General features: G+C 47.3%; 1 protein-coding gene across 1 annotated transcript in view; it reads left to right on the forward strand.

Moving 5' to 3' along the window:
• Window positions 1–8,798: 8,798 nt before the first annotated feature.
• The window catches only part of CMTM3 (CKLF like MARVEL transmembrane domain containing 3), a 111,391-nt gene continuing 94,964 nt past the window's right edge, over window positions 8,799–25,225 (forward strand). Inside the window, exon 1 of the mRNA XM_086947722.1 lies at window positions 8,799–8,991. Coding sequence (XP_086803848.1) covers window positions 8,884–8,991 — 108 coding nt within the window. The 5' untranslated portion in view covers window positions 8,799–8,883. The remainder of the gene's footprint in view (window positions 8,992–25,225) is intronic.

A 25,225-nucleotide genomic window follows, 5' to 3' on the forward strand; every position in this document is an offset into this window, starting at 1 on the left:
CACCTTGGAAATGCCAATCAGATCCCACTTGTCAAACCCCTTAGTGTTCCACAGTTTACCAAACTTGTCAGAGCCAAAAAGCGGAGTAGCCAAAGTCAGACGGTCCTTCCACCCTAACGAAATTGTAGCGTCATGCCAGATCCGCACAGCAGTCTTGGTTGGCCCAGTCAAAGTCCTCTCCACAGATTTAGTGAACAACGCTCTATAATAATTGCCCCCAGGAAGTAGCCACCTATCCATGGCGAAACCAGGGTTTAACTCAGGGCCGTACATTCCGTGATTAATGGCTCTCAACTGTGAAGCCCAATAATATCTCTTAATATCAGGGAGAGCAATGCCCCTATCATACCAAGGGAGCGTTAATTTAGCGAGCACAATCCGCGGTCTTCCGTCCCACAACAGTTTCCTTTGTAGACCCTCCACCACACGAAAATAACTAGCTGGGACTATATCAAGCCTGTTCTGAAGGGCATACAGAAAGCGAGGAAGCGACATCATTTTAAAAAGGACCGCCCGCCCAAGCATCGACAATGGGAGTTTCCGCCAGCCCGCCACATCTCGCTTCAGCAGAGTCAAAGAAGGGAGAAGATTCCTCTCGTACAGAACCATGGGGTCCATCGAGACATAAATTCCGAGATACTATTTGAATAGGACAGTTACGTGGTAGGATCGGTATCTCGCCACTAAGAACGTAAAGATAGGATTTCGCCCAGTTAATGACCAAGCCAGAGTTTCTACCGAAGGAGGTCAGGACATCACAAAGCACTACCAAAGATTTCCTGGGGGAGGTCAAATACAGCAAAATGTTGTCCGCATATAAGGAAATACGTTCTGCAAATTGCGGAGACCATTTAATGCCCTTTATCGAGGGCTCCCAACGGATCCAAGCCGCGAGAGGCTCAAGGGCCAACGCGAATAAAAGAGGAGACAGCGGGCAACCCTGGCGAGTACTCCGCCCAAGACAAAATGGCTCAGAAACACCGACCATTAACCACTATCTGGGCAAGCGGGTCTGTATAGAGAAGATGCACCCAGCTGATGAAATCTGAACCGAAACCAAATTTAGCCAGCACCGCCCACAGATACGGCCATTCAATAGTATCAAACGCCATTGTGGCATCTAATGACGCCAAAATGGCCGATTCACGCAGCGTCAAGGCCCTCGCAAGAGCCCCAACCAGGTGTCTAAGGTTCAACTACGTATTCCTGTGCGGGATAAAGCCAGACTGGTCCGGGTGAACCAAATCACTAATAACCTTGATTAATCTATTAGCAAACAACTTAGCAAGAATCTTAGGTTCAGAATATAATAATGAGATCGGCCGATACGAAGCGCACCTACTCCTCGGTTTCCCATCCTTATGAATATCCACAATCGATGCCAATCTCTGATCGCGGGGGAGGAGACCACGATCCCGGGATTCCAGGAACATGTCTCTCACATACGGAGCAATCCTATCCGGGCGAAGCTTGTAAAGCTCAATCGGGAGACCGTTGGGACCCATCTAAGCATGGGCGAATTTTGCGAATCTCGCGTTCGCGAATTTTGCGGATTTGCGAACTCGCAATTCGCAAAATCCGCGAATTCTCGCGAATTTTTTTTTTGTGTTCGCGCGGGTTTCTGCCAGTTCGCGAGGGTTTTGTACAATTTCGCAAACGCGAACTTACCTGTCGGGTCGCAAGTTCTGCGAACTTGTTGTTTCTACGTGTCCAGCCTGTTTGGGACACTCTTCTTCATCACTGCCACTCTCTGTCACCACTGCCACTCTCTGACTACTCATGCCACCCTCTGGCCCACCCATGCCACCCTCTGTTTCATCACAGCACCCTCTGGTTGTCCAGTCAGTGTACATTATTGTGGCAAAGCAAAGCACACCTTCCCTGCCTCAAGTGACCTGAATTAATTTGGGGCTGATTAATGTGTCACAGAATATTTTTTTAGCTGGCACCTGCTTCCTTAGTGCTTCCTGATTAGTGATCTTTTGCACTTGCTAAGTGCTTTCATTGTTGCAAAATTAGTTACAACACCTGCCCTGCCCCAACTGACAATAATGAATTAGGGGCTGATTAATGGATTTGAACTTCCAGCCTGGCTCCTGCTTGTCTCCCTTAGCTGTAATTCAGGACCTTTGTGGCATATGTGTAACTATTCTGAGGTTCAGAGCAGGGTCACATAATAGTTGCAAGTAGGCAACTGAACTCTGGAGGGGCCCCTCAGGAAGCACTACAGGAAATGGCTACTAATGATGAGCCTGAACTTTTGAACCTGGTAAGTAGTTTCAGTTTTGCTAAGATCGTATTTCTGCAATTTAGCTCTTATTCGCAGGGCGCGAAGTTGTACTGGGAAGCCGCGAACTCACGCGAACAGTGCGAGCAAGCCATAAAATCCGCTGCTCGCGGATTTGCGGATTTTGCGGGAGATTCGCGAATCTTGCGGATTGCGAATTTACCGAAAATCCGCAAAATCCGTGAGCGAAACGGATTTTCCGCCCATGCTTAGACCCATCGCCTTACCAGAGTTTAGGGAGCGTATTGCTAACGCTACCTCATCTGTAGTGATCTTACCATCCATAAGTTCTCGGTCAGCCTCAGACAGGCACGGGAGCGTAATATCTCGCAACAACAAGCATGAGTCCTCCTCCGGTCTATCCAACACGGAAGAGTACACCGAGCGAAAGTGATCAGCGAAGCATGCCACTATCTCCTGCGGGTCGGTGACCAGGACCTCACTCTCCGTCTCAATTTCCGGCACAACACGACCAGCTCTATCTTTCCTGTCTAACCATGCAATTAATTTGCCGGCCTTGTCCCCAACGTCGTATAGACGCCCCTGCTGTTCCCGACAAAGGACCTTCGCACAATCCGTTACCAACGTTCTATATTCCAGCTGCTTCAATCCTAGCACATGCAATCTAGAGCGGGTAATCTCTTGCTCCATTTCCAATTCCAAATCAGCTATCTCCGTCTCTATCCTCACCACGTCCTCTTCCTTTTGTTTTTAAAACCAGCCATTAAAGAGAGAGCTTGACCCCTAAGTTCTGTCTTAAAAGCCTCCCATAGCGGTATCGAGGAAGAAACAGAACCCTCATTTTCCCGGAAATACTATTCCAATGCTTTTACAAGTGCACTGCGAGTCTTGGGATTACGATGATACCAAGGGTTAATAGAAGCTATCCTTCCTCAGAGCCCGGCGCCAGTTCAAACCGAAGCCAAAGCGGGGAGTGATCGGAAATACCCCGAGCCATATGTCTAACCTCCGCAACATAGGAAGCCTGTGCAGCCGGTACTAAGACATAATCTATCCTGGAGAGACTACCGTGAGCGCCCGAAAGAAAGGTATACTGTTGCTGAGTGGTGTGGAGCAACCTCCAGCAGTCCACCATTACCATTGTATCAATGAAGTCAGGCAGCCAGCCATGAGCCCTCCCGAGATCTCTAGGTGGATGCCTATCCAACACACCAGACACCACTGCATTAAAATCACCACCCAGTATCAAAACCCCCCCAGGGAGATCGAGTAAAACCCGTCCCAGGTCAGCAAAGGTAGTAGACTGCAGGCCAGGCGGAACATAAACAGACACCAGGGAAAGCGTGCAACCCTCCCACCGTCCTGATAAAGCCACATAGCTCCTTCTCTCATCGAGGACCGTTGATTCCACCTCGAACGGAAGTGAATTCTTAATGAGGATTCCAACCCCCCGGGACCCAGATGAGAACCCAGCATGAGCCACCAAACGATATCCCTTTCTATTCATGGCATGGCATGTATTACCAACTAAGTGGGTTTCTTGAAGTAAAACCACATCCGAGAGTGCCGTTTCAGGAGTTGCAACACCATCCCACGTTTAATCTTATCCCCCAACCCATTAACATTCCAACTCAACAACCTCAACCCCCTACCACCCATCATAAAACAGAAAGAAGACCCACCCACCCTCCGAGTCCAGCACATCAATACAAGTGTCTTGCAATAGAAGGCATTGCTGAAAAACTAAACTGAAAACCAACAGCCCGTTACAACTCCCCCAACCCTGCACCCCTGCTTCCGACTATAGGTCCACCCCAACTCGCAGTGTGCCTGTCGCCCCCACATCTAAACAAAACTACAGAAAGTTAGGCTGAGGAGGAGAGAGACCCCCCGATGGCCCAGTAACCCCCCCCCCCCATATCATCTGCATGAAAATACACATATAGACTAGAACCACCTCAATATGAAATACCCTAGCATCCCCAGGAGCCAGATCCAGATAAATTATGATCATTCCTGTTCCACAATCCCTCCCTCATTCTCATCAGAATGCCTCTCAGGACCTTGCTGGGCCGGCAAAGTATCTAACTAATCGGCTACCACTTCAGGCTTATCAAAGAAATAGGTTCGCTCATCATGTTCGATCCTCAACTTGGCCGGAAAAAGCATGGCATATTTGAGACCCAGGTCACGAAGTCTCCTCTTCACCCCCAGGAAACTGAGTCTTTGTTTTTGGACCACTTGAGTGAAGTCCGGATAAAAGCTGCTAGTTGAGTTCTCGAACTTCAAGGGCCCACCCGCTCGGGAAGCCTCTCTGTCTCGAAAGTTAAAGGTATGCGCTATAAGAGGCCTCGGCGGAGCGCCTACTTTCGATCTTCCACCAGGGATCCTGTGGGCGCGCTCTACAGTAAAAAAACTTACTCAGTCCATTGGGCTTTAGCTGGTTGATGAGAAAGTCTTCCACAAAAAGGTCAGCCGCTTGATCCTCTGCCTTTTCCGGAACTCCAATTATACGGACATTATTCCTTCGGGCCCTTCCTTCAATATCCTCAAGGCTACGGGCCACAATGTCATTCGAGTCCCTCAGGTTTCGGACCTCGGTCTGCAGCTCGACGACGTCATCCGTTAAACTCAATGTCTTTATGTCTAGCGGTTTGACCTTCTCATTTGTCTTTGTAAGGTCTGTGCGAATAAGATTCACATCAATTGCCACAATGTCTAACTTGTGTGCCAAGGTCTCCATTTGCTTCCCGAGGGATGAACTAATGCCGTCAATGGCGGTCATAACGTCCTGCAATGTTAGATCGGTCGCCGGGGCCGAGGAAACCTTTGCCTCTTCCAGTGACCTACCCGGAAAACTGGGCGACCCTTTAACCTGGGTATATCGATCCATGACATTAGATTAGGCATATCCACCCCTTCTGGTGGTTTTCAACTTCTGCATGTCCCCTTCCGATTTGCTCGCCATTTCAGGACAATCTCAAGTCGATGCCCAGCTCAGGAGAACGGGGAACAAATCTCCGGTCTAGCACGCCATAGATGGTATCTATCTTCCAGGATATTCGCCCAATGTCTCTCGTCAGCTCCGAAGTAGAAAGGCGCAAGCACAAAATGGCCCCGCACACTTGAATTAGCCCACACAAAGGACGGGTTGCCCCCAGGCTAAAGTCTGACACATCGTATATTGTCTGAAACGCTCAGGCACCAACAGGAATACGAGCTGCTGCAGTGAGGCGTATCCCGACTCAAAACCAGTCCAAGTACCAAAACCGAAAGTGAAAGTAGGACCGGACCGGTCGCCTCCGCGAACCTGTGTCGATGTTGTTCAATTACACCTCGGGCACCATGCCAACTCAAGCGCCGGGCATCTAGGAGGCGTAGGCCGCAGTCTTCTCCACATCACAACTCCGGACCCCAAGGTTTGATCGGGACGTAGTTTTCAGCTTTAACTTCTCCCGTGGTTCATCTACTCGGACACTCAATCGCAGACAGGATCATTGACAGGTTATATGCGGGAGGGTACAAGGGTCTCGGGAGCCCTTGGCTCACGCGGCCATCTTGGATGCGCACGAAGCTCCTCCTTCTTAAAATAATTGATACCCAGGGTTCTTAGTCACCCTTTGGGTCCCCTTGTCTTTATAAAATACAAAATGTGGGGAGACCTCATCATCCTATATGATTAGCATGTCTGCAGATCCTAGGATTTAGGCTTACACCCAAGGAGGGGACAAGCACCATCGCCACTGCGCCTTTTATGGTATCGCCTGCACAGCGTGAGAAATCTATTGTTTTTAATATAAACTTAAAAGGGACTTACATCCCTCCTCCTCTCTTTCCCGACTTCTCATTGGTTCCTGTGTTTGCCACTTACCTTTCCTCCATTTCTATTGGTTGTAGTATATATTTCCTGCATTTACCAATGCTTGTTTCTCGTCTGCTTCTCTTATCAGTTTCCCGCTGCCAAAATACTGTTAACTTTCCGCTTTGGTGGAACTATATTTTCATAAAATGTTGGCTTTTACTCTTGCAGCATATTTATATAACAATTTATCACCAGGAGAGATTTAGGGCCCGATGTAGGTGCCCTAATACCGGTCGGAAACGGCCGAATTCGGCCGTTTCCGACCGGTATTAAGGTTTTCTGATGTAGGGCATGCATTTACAGAATCGGTATTTTACCGATTCTGTATTTACAGATTCGGTAAAATTACCGAATCGGTAAATACAGACTCTGTAAAATACCGATTCTGTAAATGCAGATGTAGCAGGCACATGACAGAGTGCCACAGGGCTTTAAGAATCGGTATTTTACCACCCAATCCAATTGGGTGGTAAAATACCGAATACAGGTGTGCATGCACATCTGTGCATGCACACCTGTGCAATGTGACACACAGACATGCCCTTAGGGCATGTCTGTGTGCCACATGGCACACAAGTCCGGAATTGGAGTGCAAGAGGGTGTCAAAGTGACACCCCCTGCACCCTTTCAAAAATCGGTATTTACCGAATCGGTAAATACCGATTCGGTAATGACCATTGATTCCTATGGGCTGCAATGCCCATAGGAATCAATGGGCTTTGCCGATTCGGTATTTACAGAATCGGTAAATACCGAATCTTAACGATTCGGTATTTACCGAATCTGAAATACCTACATTTCCCCCCTTCTAATTTACCACTTCTTAAATACCGAATCGGTATGATTCGGTATTTTAGAAGTGGCAATTTAGAATTACCTACATTGTGCCCCTAAGTGATTTGCATAGAATCATTGGATGTTGCACGGCCCACCGAGACTCGAACTGGGATCCCCAGCTCTCCCGTCAGCAGCTCTGGCTACTGTGCCACATCCTTTCCACCCCTGTGTTATCTGTCAGGGAGCTCTTTCCTTCCCTCGGACGATAATTGATTAAAACAGCTCTTTAATCATAACAGTCGGAATCGATGCATTACCAATGCTTGCTGTGTTGTAGTGACCCGTGCACACCTGAAGAAACCCATGCCTCGAAGTACTCATGAGTAAACATTTTTACATCAGGGTGACTCAAATCTCTGAACTTGAACTTGTTTACTCCTGTGTGGCTGATGTTGCACCTTGATGGCTTTGTGTAAAACTGACTGCTTTTGCAGCCTGTGGACATCATCCGGGTACGTGTTTATACCCGAGTGTTCTTTATAACCTCACAACCCGGCCTCACCCTGTCTTCTGGAGGCTTCTCGGTTCTCAGTCTGCCCTACACGATCTTTACGTTGCTTGAAAAAAATCTACAGAAGCACAACATCTGGAAAAAGCAAATAATCTTAGGGAATGCAGGATGCAGCAAAACCCGTACAGTGCGACTGGATGGCTGACGCGTTGCATTATGGGTGTTTACAGTCACTGTTGAGAAATCGATCAGTGATTTGGCCTGTAAAGCTTAAGGCCATGAATGCAGGGCCCGGTATGGACCGGTTTCAAAGCCAGGTTTAATTACTAAGACCCAGCAGGGCACGGGGCCCACTCAAAGCCCCACTGAGCGATCCCAATATACACTCAGACACCCTAATCCTCGAGTGATCCCTCGGGTGTGGCTGCGTGGCCCAGGACGCGGTATTCATTGATGCCGCGTGCACCCCAGTGACTCTGCTTATCAAAAAGAGTTTCGCTTTCAAACCTCCTGTGCAAGAGAGTGCCCGCCCATGTGTGTTCCAGGGACAAACCTCGGGCAATAGATGCATGGGTTCAAGTGTCTCAACGAAGCCAAGCCAGACTTTTTTTTCTTTGTTTGTTTTTTTGCATATTTTATATAGCGCTAACTCGACCGAAGGTATTGGAGCGCTTTTCATGAGCACTGTATTTACATTACACATTCAGGCACGGGGAGATGAAGTGATTTGCCCAGAATCATGACTTCAAATGAAACCTCAGCCCTGCTCTGCACGGGATAGGTTTCGAAAGCTATCACTGCTTAGACTCCAGTCAGTCACCCTATGCGCACTCTTAGGGGCTTATTTACACGCCCCTTGCGCCACTTTTGCGTCGTTTTTTATATGGGAAAAGTGACGCAAAAGTGGCACACAGGGCTTGTAAATCTGCCCTTAATGTTTTGCACGCCGAGAGACCCGAGCACATCGGCACACTGATGTCTCAATTTAAACACCCACAGGCTTATTTACAAGCCCCTTGCGCCGCCCGTGTCACTTTTCAAATGGGAAAAAGTGGCGTAAAGGACTTGTAAACAAGTCCCTTCATGTTTTACACGAGGAGGGGTCCGTGCTCAGCGCCGCACTGGTGTCTCCATGTAAACACCCTGGCCTTGCGCCGTCGGCGCGTCACTTTTTTCGATATTAAAAGTGACGCACCGACGGCGCAAGGGGATTGTAAATAAGCCCCCAGTGAGCGAGTCCTTCTGACCCCTGCGTGACCCCTGCAGCTGGTGCCGGAGGCTGATGCTGCGGATACGGCCACATGTTGAACGGATGCCACACTCCCGGGCGGGGGGAGAGGCTCGCTCCCTCCCTCCCTCCATGTCCAGATCTGCACATATTGCAAGTTGTTCACATTTCCGTAGTGTCACCATTTCCGCTTCCCCCGCAGCCCTGCTCGGAAGGAAGCCTCTTTGGGCTGCGGTCGATCTCACGGAGTCGGGGCGATGGGGGACCCCGAAGCAGCCGCCCGACAGCAGCCCGGCCTGCGGGTCCTACTTCCCAGCAGAGAGTTCCTGACCTCCCGCAAGGGCCAACTCCTGCTGGGGGAAGCGGTGAGAGGGGCTGAGACTGGGGGCGGGGGTCTGGTCCGGGATAGCCCCGGGTGGGGTTGGTGCCCGCTGAATGCGGGGGTGTAAGATCCGGGGTAGGTAGGCGAGATCTGGAGTTAACCCCAGCTGTGCGATGAGTTAAAAGGGGACTTACCGCATGTCTCGTGTGACCCCTTCATCAAGTTCTTACTTTCAGCCAACGCCGTGCTGCATTCTGGGGCTTGTGGCTTCACCTTTACATCTCTAATCAAGGGTCCCGTTCTGCAGAGTGCTTTTGGCTAAAAACCCATCACTTGATGAAGGTGTCATGCAAGAGACCCTGCCATGGAGCCGATATGCTGGGCGTGGTGGGGTGCTGAGGAGGCTTGCGGGTGCTGTTTAACCTGCAGTTCCAGTGCGGCATATAAAGAGGGCTCCTTGTTGACTGTACCTTCTTGCGGGTTCTCTGTGCGTGGGGGCGCTCCTTTCGTATATTCAGTGCTCTCGTTTCTTTTGTAGTTGCTCCATCACTCATTCTGAGCCTAAGGGAGGCCCTCCTTCACCTAATCAATGTCTCTTAGGGAGGGAGGCCCTTTCACTGACTCGGTGTCTCCATCTCAGCGAGTGTCCTCTTCACATATCCCCTCCCTCGGAGTACCCCTCCGCGAACACTCGGTGTGCTTTCCAATTTGGGAAGATAGTCCCCCAATGCGTATGTACACAGTGATTAAATTCTTATTCTTGCCTTAATCGGAAGTTGCCCGTGCGCCGGGGGCACATCTGCTCCCCCTCAGAGAGTGCCATCTCCGCATAATCAGTGCCCCCTTAGAGAGGGCCCCTTTCTGTGTTCGGTGTCTATTTACTGAGAGTCCTTTTACTCATTCATCGTTCTATTAGGGAGTTTCTTCGCACATGGCCAGGGCTTAATTTGAGCCGGTGGTTGCAGGTGGAGCCCACCGGCACACATTTTTCCTCATCAGACTTTGACCCCGAGCAAGAGAGAGAAAACCCTGAAAGTGGTAAAGATAAAGAAGGAGAAAGATAGGAGGACAAAGACTGACACAGTGACAAAGAAAGAAAGCAGTGGTGAGAAAGAAGCTGCATGATTGAAATACGGGGCCAGGGAGTGTCTGGAGGCGGACTAAAGGCTTTTCACTTTTGTGGCGCTAATTCAGGGCAAAATGTATAAGGAAATGGTGCAGCGTGATGCTGCGGCAAATTTTGCAACGCCGCTCGTTATCAAAACGAATGAATGCACAGTATTTACAAGAATCCAGCACACCTGTGTGTCCTGTGGTTTTCCTTGCACTGACACAAAAAGTAACTGCCTAGTGGTAACACAGGCTTCATTGCACCATAGTGCAAGGGTGCCTGCGTTGCAGAGAGGATTGTTTATGTGCAGGAAGGTGTCCCTCCTTCCTGCACATAAACACAGCCAAACCACAGCCAAACTTCAAAAAAGACTCCAGCGCATCCAGAACGCCTCCGCACGACTCATCCTGGACATCCCCCGACACAGCCACATCACCGGACACCTGAGAGACCTGCACTGGCTCCCCGTCAGCAAGAGAATCACGTTCAGACTCCTGACCCACGCACAAAAGGCTCTCCACGACCTGGGCCCCAAGTACCTCAACGACCGCATGACCTTCTACACGCCCACTCGCCAGCTACGATCAACCAGCCACGCCCTCTCCACCGTACCACGCATCCGCAGAGCCACCGCCGGAGGAAGATCCTTCTCCTACCTGGCAGCCAAGACCTGGAACTCCCTCCCCACCCACCTTCGGCGAACCCAGGACCATCTCTCTTTCAGGAAACAGCTCAAGACCTGGCTGTTCGAGCAGTAACATACCCCCCTCCCCCAGCGCCTTGAGACCCTCCCGGGTGAGTAGCGCGCTTTATAAATGCTGTGATTGATTGATTGAAAATCAATAATGGTGAATTGCTACTTCTATGAGTGCTGCATTTTGCAGCACACATCGTCATCATTTAATGATTATTTTTGGGCAGGAAGGGACACCTTCTTGCCCAAAAACAATCTTTAAGGGTGTTTTGCTCCTGCAGCTTAGACAGAAAAAGCAAAAATGAGGAGAAATCAAACTATTTCTCCGTGTTGCACCAATCTAGCGTCTGCTTTTACATGGCATTAGTTTTTGGCGCTGCCTCAGATTTACACCTCCTGGTGAATCTAGAGCAGCATCAAAAAGAAATGGGTGTTGCAGTGGAACTCCCACAGCTGCACCCATTGCACGCCCCTTTTATGCAGATACCTGCGTGAAAGGGTAGCATATTTCAAAGCGCAAATTAGCTTAAGGCTTCTTTGTAAATATGGCGCTAATGGGACGTCGTAAAAAGTGATGTTCCAGTGGCACAGTCCCCTTGTACGTATGACCAGGGCTTTAAGTGGGCCGGGTCACACCGGTGCTGAGCACCAGCAGTTTTTTAAAGGGGGGCTCGAAATGGGTCTCTATCGGGCTCTGTTTTGTGCCCTGGCACAGGTGGTCCGATTTTTTTCGGACTGCAGTGAGTGCAGGCACATCCATGTGCGCTGCTCACACTGCTCACTAATCATTCATGGAGAAGTTATGTCATGACGTCATTTGTAGACAGCAAGGAGATTTTCAATTTTAGCCAGGGAAAATGGGCGCGCACCAGTGTGTCCGCACAGGTAGAGAGCACTGTCAAGTGAGGGGTGTAGGCAAAAGGGCGAGCGGTAATCTCACAAGACCGCCCAAAGTTGGACCCCGGGGATCCACACAAACAATAGAACAGCAAAGCCCCTGCACTACACAATAGTGTGACACTTTACAGTAATGACATATATGGCAACAAATGATTAATAAGTACACATCCACATTTTCAGAGTAGCTGTAAAAGGATCAGTTACTCCAGGTTCAGGTACAAGAGTTCCGTAAAAGAAAGAGAAATGTTCAGTTCTTGGTGTAAAGTAATAGGTTTATTGTTCCTTTGTTAATGCCAACACGTGTTTCATCGCAGGGAACCTACTGCGAATCTTCAGGGCTTCCTAAGAAAGAATGCCAAATTGTGACAGATGGGTGCGCAAAAGTCCGTGTCAGGACGAAATTCTAATAAGCAACACAGTGTAGAAGAAAGGAATGTAGCACGCTGCCCGCGTGTTCGCGGAATCTGGTTCGGTATTTCAGGGTGTCTATAACCGGGAGGAGTTGACGGATTAAAACAGGGTCTCTGGATGAGGGACACGCATATCGTGAAGGCGGGTACACCTTCTTGGTCTGGAACTCCCTCTTGTGTTCATCGGAAAACGGCACCGGGAAACACAAGAGGGAGTTCCAGACCAAGAAGGTGTACCCGCCTTCACGATATGCGTGTCCCTCATCCAGAGACCCTGTTTTAATCCGTCAACTCCTCCCGGTTATAGACACCCTGAAATACCGAACCAGATTCCGCGAACACGCGGGCAGCGTGCTACATTCCTTTCTTCTACACTGTGTTGCTTATTAGAATTTCGTCCTGACACGGACTTTTGCGCACCCATCTGTCACAATTTGGCATTCTTTCTTAGGAAGCCCTGAAGATTCGCAGTAGGTTCCCTGCGATGAAACACGTGTTGGCATTAACAAAGGAACAATAAACCTATTACTTTACACCAAGAACTGAACATTTCTCTTTCTTTTACGGAACTCTTGTACCTGAACCTGGAGTAACTGATCCTTTTACAGCTACTCTGAAAATGTGGATGTGTACTTATTAATCATTTGTTGCCATATATGTCATTACTGTAAAGTGTCACACTATTGTGTAGTGCAGGGGCTTTGCTGTTCTAATGTCATGACGTCATGCCAGGTGAGCGTTGTAGGGGAAGGGAAATCACTTAAAGAGAGTTATTTTCTCTTTGGATTTCCCTTCTCTGTTTGTAACTCAGGAGCAGCAACATTGTCGTGGTGTCACCAGGGCTTTAGTGGAAGCTTTTCTCAATATCATATACAAACCATAGTTACTGCTTATTTATCTTATGCAACTAATAAACATTGACAAAGCCAATAGTCCTGACTTGTTGTAGGTTTTATGTTACTTGTTGTATCATATGTCTGGATGCAATGACAGAAACAGCAACATACCAGTTGGGCGGCACACTGTGCTAAACACAAATTTTCAATTTACATATTTTTACGCCACGCCCTAAATGATACTGACCATGCCCCTTTGAGAGACCCCCCCAGTTTTTTCATCCAACTTAAAGCCCTGCGTATGACCTACAGTTCTCCAGAGACCCAGTGTTTGCTTCCTTAGGAGTTTTCACTTAGAGAGACGTTCACAGAGTTAGGCAGGGATGAAGGGCATAGTCAGGTGTTGCTGTGGGGCCCCGAGAGCAGCGGTATTAGGTCGAGCTGGCGTAAGCAGCGCGAAGCACTGCTGTCTCCAGCGAGCTCTATTGTTAACGACTTACTCTGGAAGTGGGACAGAAGATGGGCACGTGCGGAGCCCTCGGCGATTTCAGTAGGTGTACGCGCTTCTGCAGGCGGGCTTGCATCACGTGTACAGCTGCTGCTCGTCGCCGTCGGTCTGCTTGAGGCAATAGCTGTGGGCGCGCTTCCGAAGACGTGCTAGGCTATAGTTCATGTTAATTACTTTCTTGCTTTGTTTCCGGCAATCGACAATTGTTATTTGCGGCCCGTATTTTTGGCGTCAGTTGGCTTTACAAAGTCGCATTTACGTGCCTTCTTCTATCACAATCCTCTGTGAACGCGCGCTGCTAGCATGCTCTGCAAGCCGTCACCGTTAATTTTGGTGTCTATATGCACGCGCGCTCAACTTGGGATGGCCGTGGCGCATGCACATTTCATGGCGCCCACAATGCACCCAGCCCAAGGTCTCATCCCCAAAAGCACCTTCACCTCCAGAGTGAACTTCTTCCAGGCTCCTAGCCACACTGTCAGCCAGTGCTCATCTTTCAAAAGCCAGAGTCTTACAGGGCTGCGGTCGACACTAACTGAGCACCTATGGAGCCCCCCCAGCCCACCTGACCTTAACGGGCTGCTCTCCGGGGGACTCCCTCTGTGACGGCAGCACTTCTCCTGCAGGGCTTCCCTGGACTCCTGGGAGCCCCGCACTGCCGTTGGCGGCCTCGGCCGGCTTCCTTCATTCATTCACCCGGCCCCCTATTGGAAACCGTGGCTCTCCTCCATTTGACCGCCACTGCGGGGCTCTCCGTCAAGCATGGGAGCCCCGCGGCACAGCTCACGTCGGCCTCTTCCGGCTTTTTTCTTTTTTTGGCGCACGTGCACGCACACACCCAACTCCTAGCCAGGTTGCGCGTGACGACATGGGGCTGCAGTGCTGAGTTAGGTGGGGCAGGTAATACAGCTATGTTATTAGTGGTGGGAACGCAGGGTGCACGGAGGTCCTGGTGGGAGAACAGGTAGCGCGAGTCGACCTCAGACTGAAATTGCTAGAATCAGCAATGTCCTCTTTGGTGAAAGAGGCTCCTGATGACGTAAATAGACAAAAGAAGACATGCTCTGCATGGCCAGTGTAATAACCACCACTGACTTCCTCCCAAGCAGATATCTTCTAGGACAGGAGAGGCCCCCTCCTAACCCTTATATTGGCCATAGAATATAGTCTCCTGCAGGCTGTGTTCACCAGTGACTTTAAAGAGGAACAAATCTGTCTGAGTCACAAAGGTAATGAAAACATGTCAAGGAATAATTACATGGATGTTCGATAGCAGAGCGCTGTGTTTTTTGTTTTGTTATTGCAGAGCCAGCAAGAATAAAAACAGATTTAGTTTCTAGGTAACAGGAATGTTTCTATAATATATGTGGCTGGTACTTTGTGATTAATTTTTTAACATTGTGTAATACTAGATCATAAGTGGCACTATCAGTACTGTCCTGCTGACACTTTTCTGAATTCGGGATGGGAGCACTACCAAAGGTCACTCTCGATCTGAGGTCACAATACTGCATAATACCATTTTATACGCTCTAAGCCTGGCAGTAACTAGAGTTTAAGCTATTGGCATTGTAAATTAGAATACCTTTTATTTATGTCTTTAAAAACAAAACAAAAATAAAAGGCATTGTTATTTTTAATAGTGGCTTTTTTTTTCTACAATACAAACGTTTATTCATTACATTATTAAAACCCAGTTACTGAACATGCCGTTTTCTGTAACAGCTGTTACTTTTAGCACTGCAGAGACTAAAACATTGGAACATAGTGCTACATAAAGGTAGAATAAATAATGCACCACAGACGCTTTTAAAAACAAATAGATAAAAAACAATGCCATTTACAATACCAACAACTTTAATCTTTGCTAATGCGAGACCTATTGCATTGCAAATGCTTGTTCATTTATGTGGTAGACTGTGAGGCATATGCAGTTTAAACGTGTCAGCTCTGGGCATTTTAGGGGGGCTGGGGTGGGTAGGGAGATGCGATCGCTGGCAGCAAACAGTCTAAAGATAGAGGTGAGCGACAAAAGAAACAGGCGGGCATTAGAAGACAGTGATGGAAATAGAGGGATGAAAATAATGCCCCATCTTGGCGCCCGCAGCACTTGAGAGATCGGACGGCCTCTGCGTGAAGTGCATTGTGGCACGGTTTATAGAAACGAGGACCACCCACGAAGCGAGCCTGTTGGAAAAGGTCCCGAAACATTGCCCGGCTCATCCCTGTCAGGGTTCCTGTGATCGTTTGCAGTCGGCAGAGACCAGTTAGGCCACGCGCTGAAATAGGAAAGGCGCTATACCAATTTCAATACAATGTGCCCACAATGTGCCCACCAGTGGTCAGTGTTTGAACGTGGCCGTTCCGGACTTCGTTTCGCTTTATTTATTGTTCTTTTGTTTTTTCGGAAGGACACCACACTCGCAGTGGAGATTAGGCAATATGTTAAAATTACATTTTTATTATCCATTTTATCACGATAGAAGAGACAAGTTTTGATGGCAGCTGACTCAGGTGAGACCTGGGGGACTGGGTAAAAATGCTAAAAGATCGGGGGGAGGGGGGTCTAATTAGCATACTGCAAAGCGCAATTATGTCCCAGAGGTGATGTCACAGGAAGTGATGTCACGGTGTCTTCATATCGATGGCTATTTTCCGTCCACTCCTCGCCCAGCCACCTCCCGTGTTGAAACGCCTAATGCATACACATTTAAAATGTTTTTGAATACCGTGTGTGTGTGTACACCTAACCTCGGTGTAGTTACTTATGAGATAGCTAGGCTGCTCCATATTTTACTGATAGGTTACAGCTAAATATGTGAACTCTGCAGCAACTAGAAACTGAAGACTCAGCACAAAGTCCAACAGTTTCCAAAGGCCTCAATTTCTTGTTTTGCTTCCTTTTTACAGCCATAGCCCTATGTTTCATGTGAAGTCATCGCTGCATTGATTTATGTCGACAGCCATGCGCAATATTTGGTCCTCAGACATTATTATTATTATTATTATTATTATAATTAAGTTTCTAAAGCGCTCAGCTACCCGGGGTTCAGAAATTAAATAGGCGCGTGAACTAAAATTGTCTTTTACTTAAGTGAGCCGGGTCCTGCCAGGGCTCAGCACCAGCAGTTCTTAAAAGCGGATGCCGAGACCGGTCTCTACCGGGCCCTCTATTTTTACCTTCAGGGTGGAAAAAAAAGGTCAACTCTGCAATAATACTACCCGTCACTGCTTTTGATGTAACTTCAAAGAGACTCATTTTTCAGTTTTATAGAGCACATGAGCACCAGTTAGGTCACACAAAGACATATTCATGTTTTGAATCACAGGATGTTGCGCGGACGTGAGGCTCGAACATGCTTTCTCAGCTCGAAAGTCTGCAGCTCTAACCTTAGCACAACCTCTCCCACAAAAACAGAAGCGTTTTCAATATTTTATACAACAAAGTCATAGTTTTTGCTTAATTATCTCTTATGCAATTTACAACCATCCTAGCTTGTTGTAGGTGTAATGGTGCTAGAGCGCGCAGTTTCCCCCAGGTCACCCGAGTTACCAATTCTTTTACACGCACTGGGCCCTTGGCGTGGAAAAAACCTTTTATTACCACACTAATTTGTTTGGGTGAACTGGGTGAGGATTTCTCCTCCTGCACGCTGCTAAGAGTAATCAAGTTTGGATTTACCTCTGCTTACCATGTACCTGACTTACCACAGGCACAATTCTTACGATGGACCTGGAGCTATAAGGGAAAAATAGTAGACAGGTCTAACATCAAATACACGTTATAGTCAATAAAATACTTTCCACAATTCTGTAAAATGACCACAGACACCTGATGAAGTTTAAAACTTTATATAAGAATTCAAAGAGAAGATGCCAAGATAATAAGCGATACACAGAATAATATATCAAACATTAAAATCAACACCAATAGGTAACTTTGCATCAACAATATGACCATTAGAATATATGGGGAGACTAAAGGTAGGAGTTTTTAGAACAAAACTAGTCACTGCAATTTTATACTAGAACGTAGGAGTGGAGATGAGACCTAGAACATGTACTTAACCTAAGCTTTAAGCTATTCTTGCTAAGTTCACTGCAAACAACTAAAGGAAAGGGAAAAACGGGAACATGCTATGGTTTTATGAAATCAATGAGTTTCTAAAGGAGAGGGGAAGAGAAGGAACCAACTAAAATTCAGACACATATAATTGCATTGGCAATAAAGCAATAACACAGGTAAGAATGCTTTTACCAGATCAGATAAACGAGAGAGAGAGAGAGAGAGAGAGCAAGAGAGAGAGAGAGAGACGTAGACCCACAATCTATATTTACCTAGTTCAGATTGAAGACCAACCCTGGCCACGGGTCAGTTGGGAAGACGGGGACAGGGACCCTCGGAAAGGGAATGCCAGAATGCGAGCAGGTACAGCTCACGGACAGTAAGGACAGGATACCCCTCAGGTTCAGGTCAAGGACTGGGCCTCCCAGGGTACGACCAACACCCACAGCTTCGGACAGCAACGCCTGCGTTACCCCCTCCTGCAAGTAATCCGCCAGAAACCCCGATTGGATTTTTCGAATTCCCCAGCAAAGTGCTTCGCCAGCACTTAGGATTTTCCACCCCTTAGGAGATTGTGGAAAGTATGGGCAAAGTGCTCCGCAGCACTTTCAGAATGAGCACCTATTGAGATCGTAGGGTCAGTGACAGGTCTGCTACTCGGACAAGTCGGACAATTTTCCTAAGCTAAACTAGGGCAATTATACGATTTTGGGGACCCTTAGACCACCCACTAATGTTGCAAGTGACAGTTTCCCACCTTGTGATTGGTCAGGAGAGGTGGTGCGGTCATTACCACCTCCTAGAATTCAGTTTTCTCATGTTTAATATTCAATTTTGCACACCCGCCCCCCGAGTTCACGTTCCCATGCATGGAATACAGTAGTACAGGACAGTTCACAATAGGTAGCAACAGTATTGCTTTTTCCAAGGTAAGACTCCGTATTCCCAGCGATGTTCCCAGGCGCATTGTGCTTCAGGAGCCAGCTGGCTAGATTTAGCTTCTGCGCGGTTGGAACTTTCTCCGGTCATGTGACGGTGCCCAGCAGAGCTTCAAGTATGGCTCCGCTCATGATTGCCCCAGCCCACAAAGACGCGGTACATGAAAAGTAAGCGAAAACAAATTAAAATCATACATAAAACGATCGCACTGTATACCAAGATAAAACTTAACCAACCCTTACTTTATAATGACTATAGCATTAAGGATTAGTGCGAAAAGACAGATAGGCTAAAGCAGCTGCAGCAAGCAGAGAGCGTGGTGAGAGACAAGCGGCCATATTTAGCATCAATGCGCATGAGCACAGAATCCCTCCAGAATGCGAGTGCGTCACATCACATGGGTATGACCGACGCATGCGCAGACTGAATTTCGGCAAAGCAGCCATTTTCAGTGCAAGCTTCGTTTTAGTACGAAAAGACAAACAAGCAAGCATCCTGGGGACACCCGCGTGTTGGGAAAACCGCTTTATAAATGACGAATAACGAGGTTAATATTATTATGCAGTTTAGACAAGGGTTTTGCATACGAGCAAGGCGTTTTACGGGCAAATCCTTGCTCCATCAATCCCCTCTTTGATGATATTTACTATCATCACTACATGAAGGAAACAGATGCCAACTTTTCTCATTCATCCACATCACTCATCCGAATTTCAACAAATTTGTCGTTGAGTTTTCTTGCAGCTTCTCTATGAGAGTGGTCATTTTTCGCCTTTTTGTAAATTGCACTCTTCAACTCTTCTAATTCTAAATCGTCAATATTTCTTTTCACCCCCCTCGGATTTACCGTATATTTCTTTTTGCACTTTTGACACTTGCAGCAGATAAAAATGATCAATACAACCACACCTATTATAACTATTGGCATCAGTATTTTCCACAAAATATTCCTACCTAAGTTAGTAAACCAACTACCTATAGAGGAGAGACCTCCAGTCAGTCTCGTCCAGGCACTGTCAACCTCCAATGGTTTGAGTTCCCTTTCCAAATTAGTTATGTTCTTCACATATTGTTTTAATTCGATACTTTTATCAGGAATGTAGGTGCAACAATGTTGCGCTTTCAGCATTCTACAGACTCCGCCCTCTTTTGCTAATAGGGTGTCAAGGGCAAGACGATTTTGTAAAACCATTGATCTGATCGCAACCATTTCAGTATTGACCAGCAGGAAACCAGCAGCAGTGTCCGTGGATAACCGGTCCACTACTGTAGACAGTTTGCAGATTCTATGGGTGTTCAGAACTACCCCCATTCCAGGTATCAGTGCACTAAAAATATCACCTATAATTTCACCTACACTTTCGCGCCTACTACGCACTAAGCCATTAGTTTCTTCATCGCTTCCAGCTGCATTATTCACATGGTATATTTTCGGGAAAACAATGCCAAAGTAGCAGCTTCCATACCAGTGATCCGGCAATTTGAAATAAGCCTTGTTCCCACATATATAATATATTCCGGGAAACACAGGTTCTGACCCATTTTTGAATCCCCAGCCTCCAATTACCTTATAATTATGTTCACACTCGCTGGAACCGATGAATACATTGTTATAGTACTCTGTCTTTTCCCTATGGACACAAAGTTTCCCCTTTCTTTCAAAATCCAGCAACAAGGCAGGACTGGCTTCGCCTTCTGAGGTGTTATCCATGTGCTCAGCCCACCTAGGGATTCTATCCTTCTCGTCATTTGCCTTCTTTTGAAACTTGTCCCTCCTTCTGTCTGCCATCTTTATAAACATCTTTTCCTGCTCTTGCAGTGAACAGGTCAGATTGTCTTCTCTTGCTTGATCTAAGTCTATGTTACCTATTGTCAGGAAATATTCTCCCATATAGCGGGTCACGTCACTTGTAGTATGTACACGGTTCAAATGTCCTCTAACAGGAAGTTCAGAAAATACTACGTCATCATTTGAATAATAGTACTGCAAGGTGCTTCTATAGAACAAGCTAGCTAATATACTACAGGAGATTCCATAGGTCAAAGGTAGATGGTGGTATGTCACGCCTTCAGCCACTGATGTTGGTAGCTTCATGCAGACATAACAGTCTTCTATTTCCATAGCTTCTACATAATGCACTAACAAGTTAGCAAAAACATTTAGATGCGTCCTGTTTCTCATTTTGTGAAAATGTAGTCCATCCTCATCTGGTGCTTCTAAATTAGGTCGTGTGTGTGTCAGTCCTACTCTTTTGTCGCGTCTTTCTAGTCTTCGTGGTGTTTCTGCAGTCTGTACAACCCCTACATCTACTGCTTCGGGTTCAGTAGGGGACAAGTTTGGATCTTTACTTATCATAAAAGGTAGAAAAACAGTTAGTCCTATCCACATTACTATTAGCATGGCTACACTACATAAGCATATCTTACAACATGTTTTGAGACACCCACACCGGGATCTCCCAGAGACATTCGGATCAGACATATTTAGCTTACAGGTGGCTTTTGCTACCCCTCTTCGTTTCTTTGCACCAACGGCTCACTTCGGGGCTCTCTCAAGGAGGGTCTTCGTCCGAACTCCGATCAGCAATGGACTCGTTGTCACTATTGCCACTGTGGTGTGGCTCGTCTATTTCCTCCAACACAAAGTACGTCCACTCAGGGCTCCGATACAGTCGGTTCTGTTTCTTTATTCTGTCGCTCTTTCTCAGCGATTTGCCTTGGGCTGCATTTCTTTCACTTTGAGCCCTTTTCCGGTCTTTATCGTTTTCTTCGACTGTCTTTAGTCTGAGCCTTAGTCTCTTGACGTATCGGGGTGCACTTCTTCCTCCGTGCCTCCCGGTGGTTGAGGAGACTTCGCCTTCCTCGTGCACTCTTTTCACTTTTTGATGTGGCACTTCTGTTTCCCTGCCTGTCTGACTAGTTCCAGGTCTTTCGTCTATTTCGTCTGCCTGGTCCCTATTCTGACCCTGCTCAGATTCAAAACGCACTTTCTTCTTATTTTTGATTACTGTTGTTTCCGTTGTCTGAGCACTTTGATCTAGTTCTATCTGTTCCTGTTCATGCTCTTCGATCTCTTCGCTTTCTTCTGCATGAACGTCAGCTCTAACTTCTAACTGTCCCTTTCTCGTCTCCGGAGTTTCAGGAGGAGTCTCGAGGTCTTGATCTGACCCTACTTGGCCTATTTCCTGATCAGGTGTTTTGTGGCTTTCGTTGACCTGACCTTCTTCTTCTATTTCTGACTCACCTGGACTATCCCACTCACTGTCTAAGTAAGAATATTTCCGGGTTCGTATTGGATCATGAACCGGTTCGTCGGCGGGATACCATTCAACGTCTCGACTTGTGCTCGGCAGTTCGATGTCAGCTAGCTCCGGACTTTCTTCCTCGGAAGCTTCTTCAGCTGCGCTGCCTTCAGCTCCAGTCGCGTTTTCTCCAGATACCCGCTTTGTGTGGCTGGCGTGGATCCACTTCGGTACACCAGCACACTTCACAGCAGTGGTAGTGACGAGGATCACTTGTCGTGGCTTTCCCCACCTTGGCTTCAGGCAACTGCTCCGGGTGTGTTTCTTTAACACCACCCAGTCTCCTGGTTGCAGATTGTGTGCTGGATCCCTTGGCCACTCGTCTTCTGTCTCTCCAATCTGCTGAGAGAGAGAACGCACTTGGTCACCCAGCTGCTTGCAGTATTCTATCACCATATCATCAGAAATGCTTAGCAGTTTGTTTCCGGGTACCCATGCCTGGCGCATCACTCTTCCCATCAACACTTCATGGGGGCTTAGGCCAGTCTTTCGATTCGGGATACTTCTCAAACTCATCAGCACCAGGGGTAAAGCCTCTATCCAGTTCATTTTTGTGGAATCACACATTTTTCCCAATCTGGACTTCAGGGTGCCATTTATTTGTTCCACTACCCCAGAAGCCTCTGGACGGTAGGCGCAGTGCAATCTTTGCTTCATTTTGAATGCTTTACAGAGTTCCTCTAGGACATCGTTGGCAAAATGCCCACCTTGGTCCGTTTCGATTGTCTCTGGGATCCCATACCTAGGTATCAACTCCCTGAGCAACAATTTGGCTGTAGTGATAGCATCATTTTTCTTAGCTGGATATGCTTCCACCCACCTGGAGAATAGACATACTATGACTAAGACATATCTATATCCTTTGCATCTGGGCATGGTTATGAAGTCTGCCTGCATTCTAACGAAGGGCCCTACTGCCTTTCCAATAGTGCTCTGCTTTACTACTGTCTTCTTTCCTGCATTGAATTGCTGACACACTAGGCACCTCTGGCAAAGCCTTTCCGCCTGGTTCTTGAACTTTGAATTACAGAACACCTGTTCAAACACCCGACACATCGCATCTCTTCCCATATGTGTCGGCTCATGTATCATTCTGACCATGGGGTCGATCAGACTATCAGGCAGCACAGGCCTCCCAGCCGGATTCACCACCACACCATCTTCTCTCAACTCGCATCCATTTGCGGCCCACTTGCCCTTTTCTTGCCTGTCTGTGGCTTGTTGCAACTCTTTTAATTCGTCCCACGTTGACACATTCTCAAACAACATAAGTTGGCAGCTGGTTCCATCCCACAGGGCAATTTGTAGGGACATGTGGTGTCGGGCACAAAACTGTGCAATTTGGTCAGCGTACCTATTCCCGGCAGTCACATCATCGTTTCCAGATCTGTGAGCCGCACACTTGACCACAGCCAATTCTTTGGGTAATTGGATAGCTTCCAGTAAGTCATGCACCACCTTCCCATTTCGGATAGGTGTGCCTGAGGAAGTCATGAATTCTCTTTGTAACCACAATTGGCCGAAGTCATGAACAACCCCGAAACAGTACTGACTGTCGGTGTAAACAGTAATTCTTTTGTTTTTTCCCCTCTTACATGCTCGAGTTAACGCGATGAGCTCTGCCACTTGTGCAGATTTCACCTCGCGCATGTAAGATGCCTCGATGGTTCCTGTTAGTGTAACCACAGCATAGGCAGCACTTAGACTTCCACTCTCATGTCTCAAACACGAGCCATCCACGAACATTGTTTTATCCCCATCAAGTAGCGCTATTTCACGGATGTCTGGACGGGGTTTTGTGCTATATTCAGTTAGATCGATGCAATTATGTTCCCCTTCCTCATCAGAGTCCACATCCAGAGGGACGGGTAACAGTGTCGCAGGGTTTAGGACATTGCACCGGGAAATAGTTACATTTTCAGCACCAATCAAAATTCTCTCATACCTAGTCAGCCGACTAGGTGTGAGGTACTGGGTCTTAGTTCTAGTCAGTAGGATGACAACAGAATGAGGAACATAGACAGTGACGGGATGTCCCATGACAATGTTCTCACTCTGTTCCAGACTGACGCAAGTAGCAGCAACGGCTTTTAAGCAGCCAGGCAGTCCAGCAGCCACTGGATCTAGGGTGGCCGAAAAGTAGGCTACCGGTCTTCTGACTAATCCGTGCTCCTGGGTCAGGACCGAAAGAGCACAATTCTCTCTCGTGTCACAGAACAGCTCAAAGGGCTTAGTGTACTCAGGCATACCCAATGCAGGTGCGGTACATAGACAGTTTCTCAGAGTTACCCAAGCATTCATGCTTTCACTGTCCCAGTGGACGGGGTCTTCTACTCCTTTCTTTGTCATATTTATCAGGGGTCGGGCTAGAGCCGCAAATCCTACAATCCATTGTCTGCAGTAACCCACAACTCCCAAGAACATTCTCACTTCTTTCTGTGTTCTGGGCAGTTCCATTGCTTTGATTATTTTGATCCTTTCGGTAGTGACCTTCCTGATTCCTTTTTCTATCTGGTGCCCCAGATATTTTACTGAGTTTTTACAGAATTGTAATTTGTCAGGCGACACTTTATGTCCTCCTTTTCCTAGGTGATTCAGCAAGGCAATTGTGTCAGTGATACAGTCAGTCTGGGTTTTTGATGCCACTAACAGGTCATCTATGTACTGTACCAAAACAGACTCTCTTGGCAGCACTAGGGATTCAAGGCACTTTTTCAGTATCTGGTTGAAAATCGATGGACTTTCGGTGTACCCCTGGGGGACACGATTCCAGACATAGATATGGCTGTCAAATTCAAAACTGAAAAGGAATTTGCTTTCTGGATGCAATGGGATGGAAAAGAAAGCGTGGCATAGGTCAATGACAGTGAACCATTCTGCGTTCCAGGGAATCTGATATAGAATTACTGCAGGGTTGGGCACAATAGGACAGCAAGGTACAACAATTTGGTTTACTTTGCGCAAATCTTGCACCACCCGGTACTTCCCACTAGGCTTTTTGATCCCAATGATAGGCGAATTACAGGGGCTGCTCAACACTTCTTCTATTATTTCTGCTTCGAGCAGCCTCGTAATTTCAGTCGCTACTCCTGCTTTCACTTCTGCACTCATTTTGTACTGTCTGGTTTTGGGGTATACAGCATTTGTTTTTATTGCTATTTTCACTGGGTCCACATTTGCCATCAGGCCTACATCTTTTCCTGTGAAATCCCACACTTCTGGTACTACCCTTAACTGGAGCTCCTCAGGTAAATCCTCAATTGTCAAAGGCTTGATATCAGCATCTTGTCTGACTAACATCAGTTTGTACAGGCCATCTTCATCGGGGGTCTGAATTTCGACGCCATTTGGTGTGCAGAAGATGGTACAACGCATCTTGCACAACAAATCACGTCCTAGCAGGTTTACAGGACTGGAATCACAGACCACAAATCTGTGCATTTCCTTGAAATTTCCTATAGAGATTTCCATTGGTTCAGTTACAGGGGTACTTATTATCTGATTCGAGACT

The sequence above is a fragment of the Lissotriton vulgaris genome, chromosome 12 (assembly GCF_964263255.1).
Source record: "Lissotriton vulgaris chromosome 12, aLisVul1.2, whole genome shotgun sequence".
NCBI classification, from domain to species: domain Eukaryota; kingdom Metazoa; phylum Chordata; class Amphibia; order Caudata; family Salamandridae; genus Lissotriton; species Lissotriton vulgaris.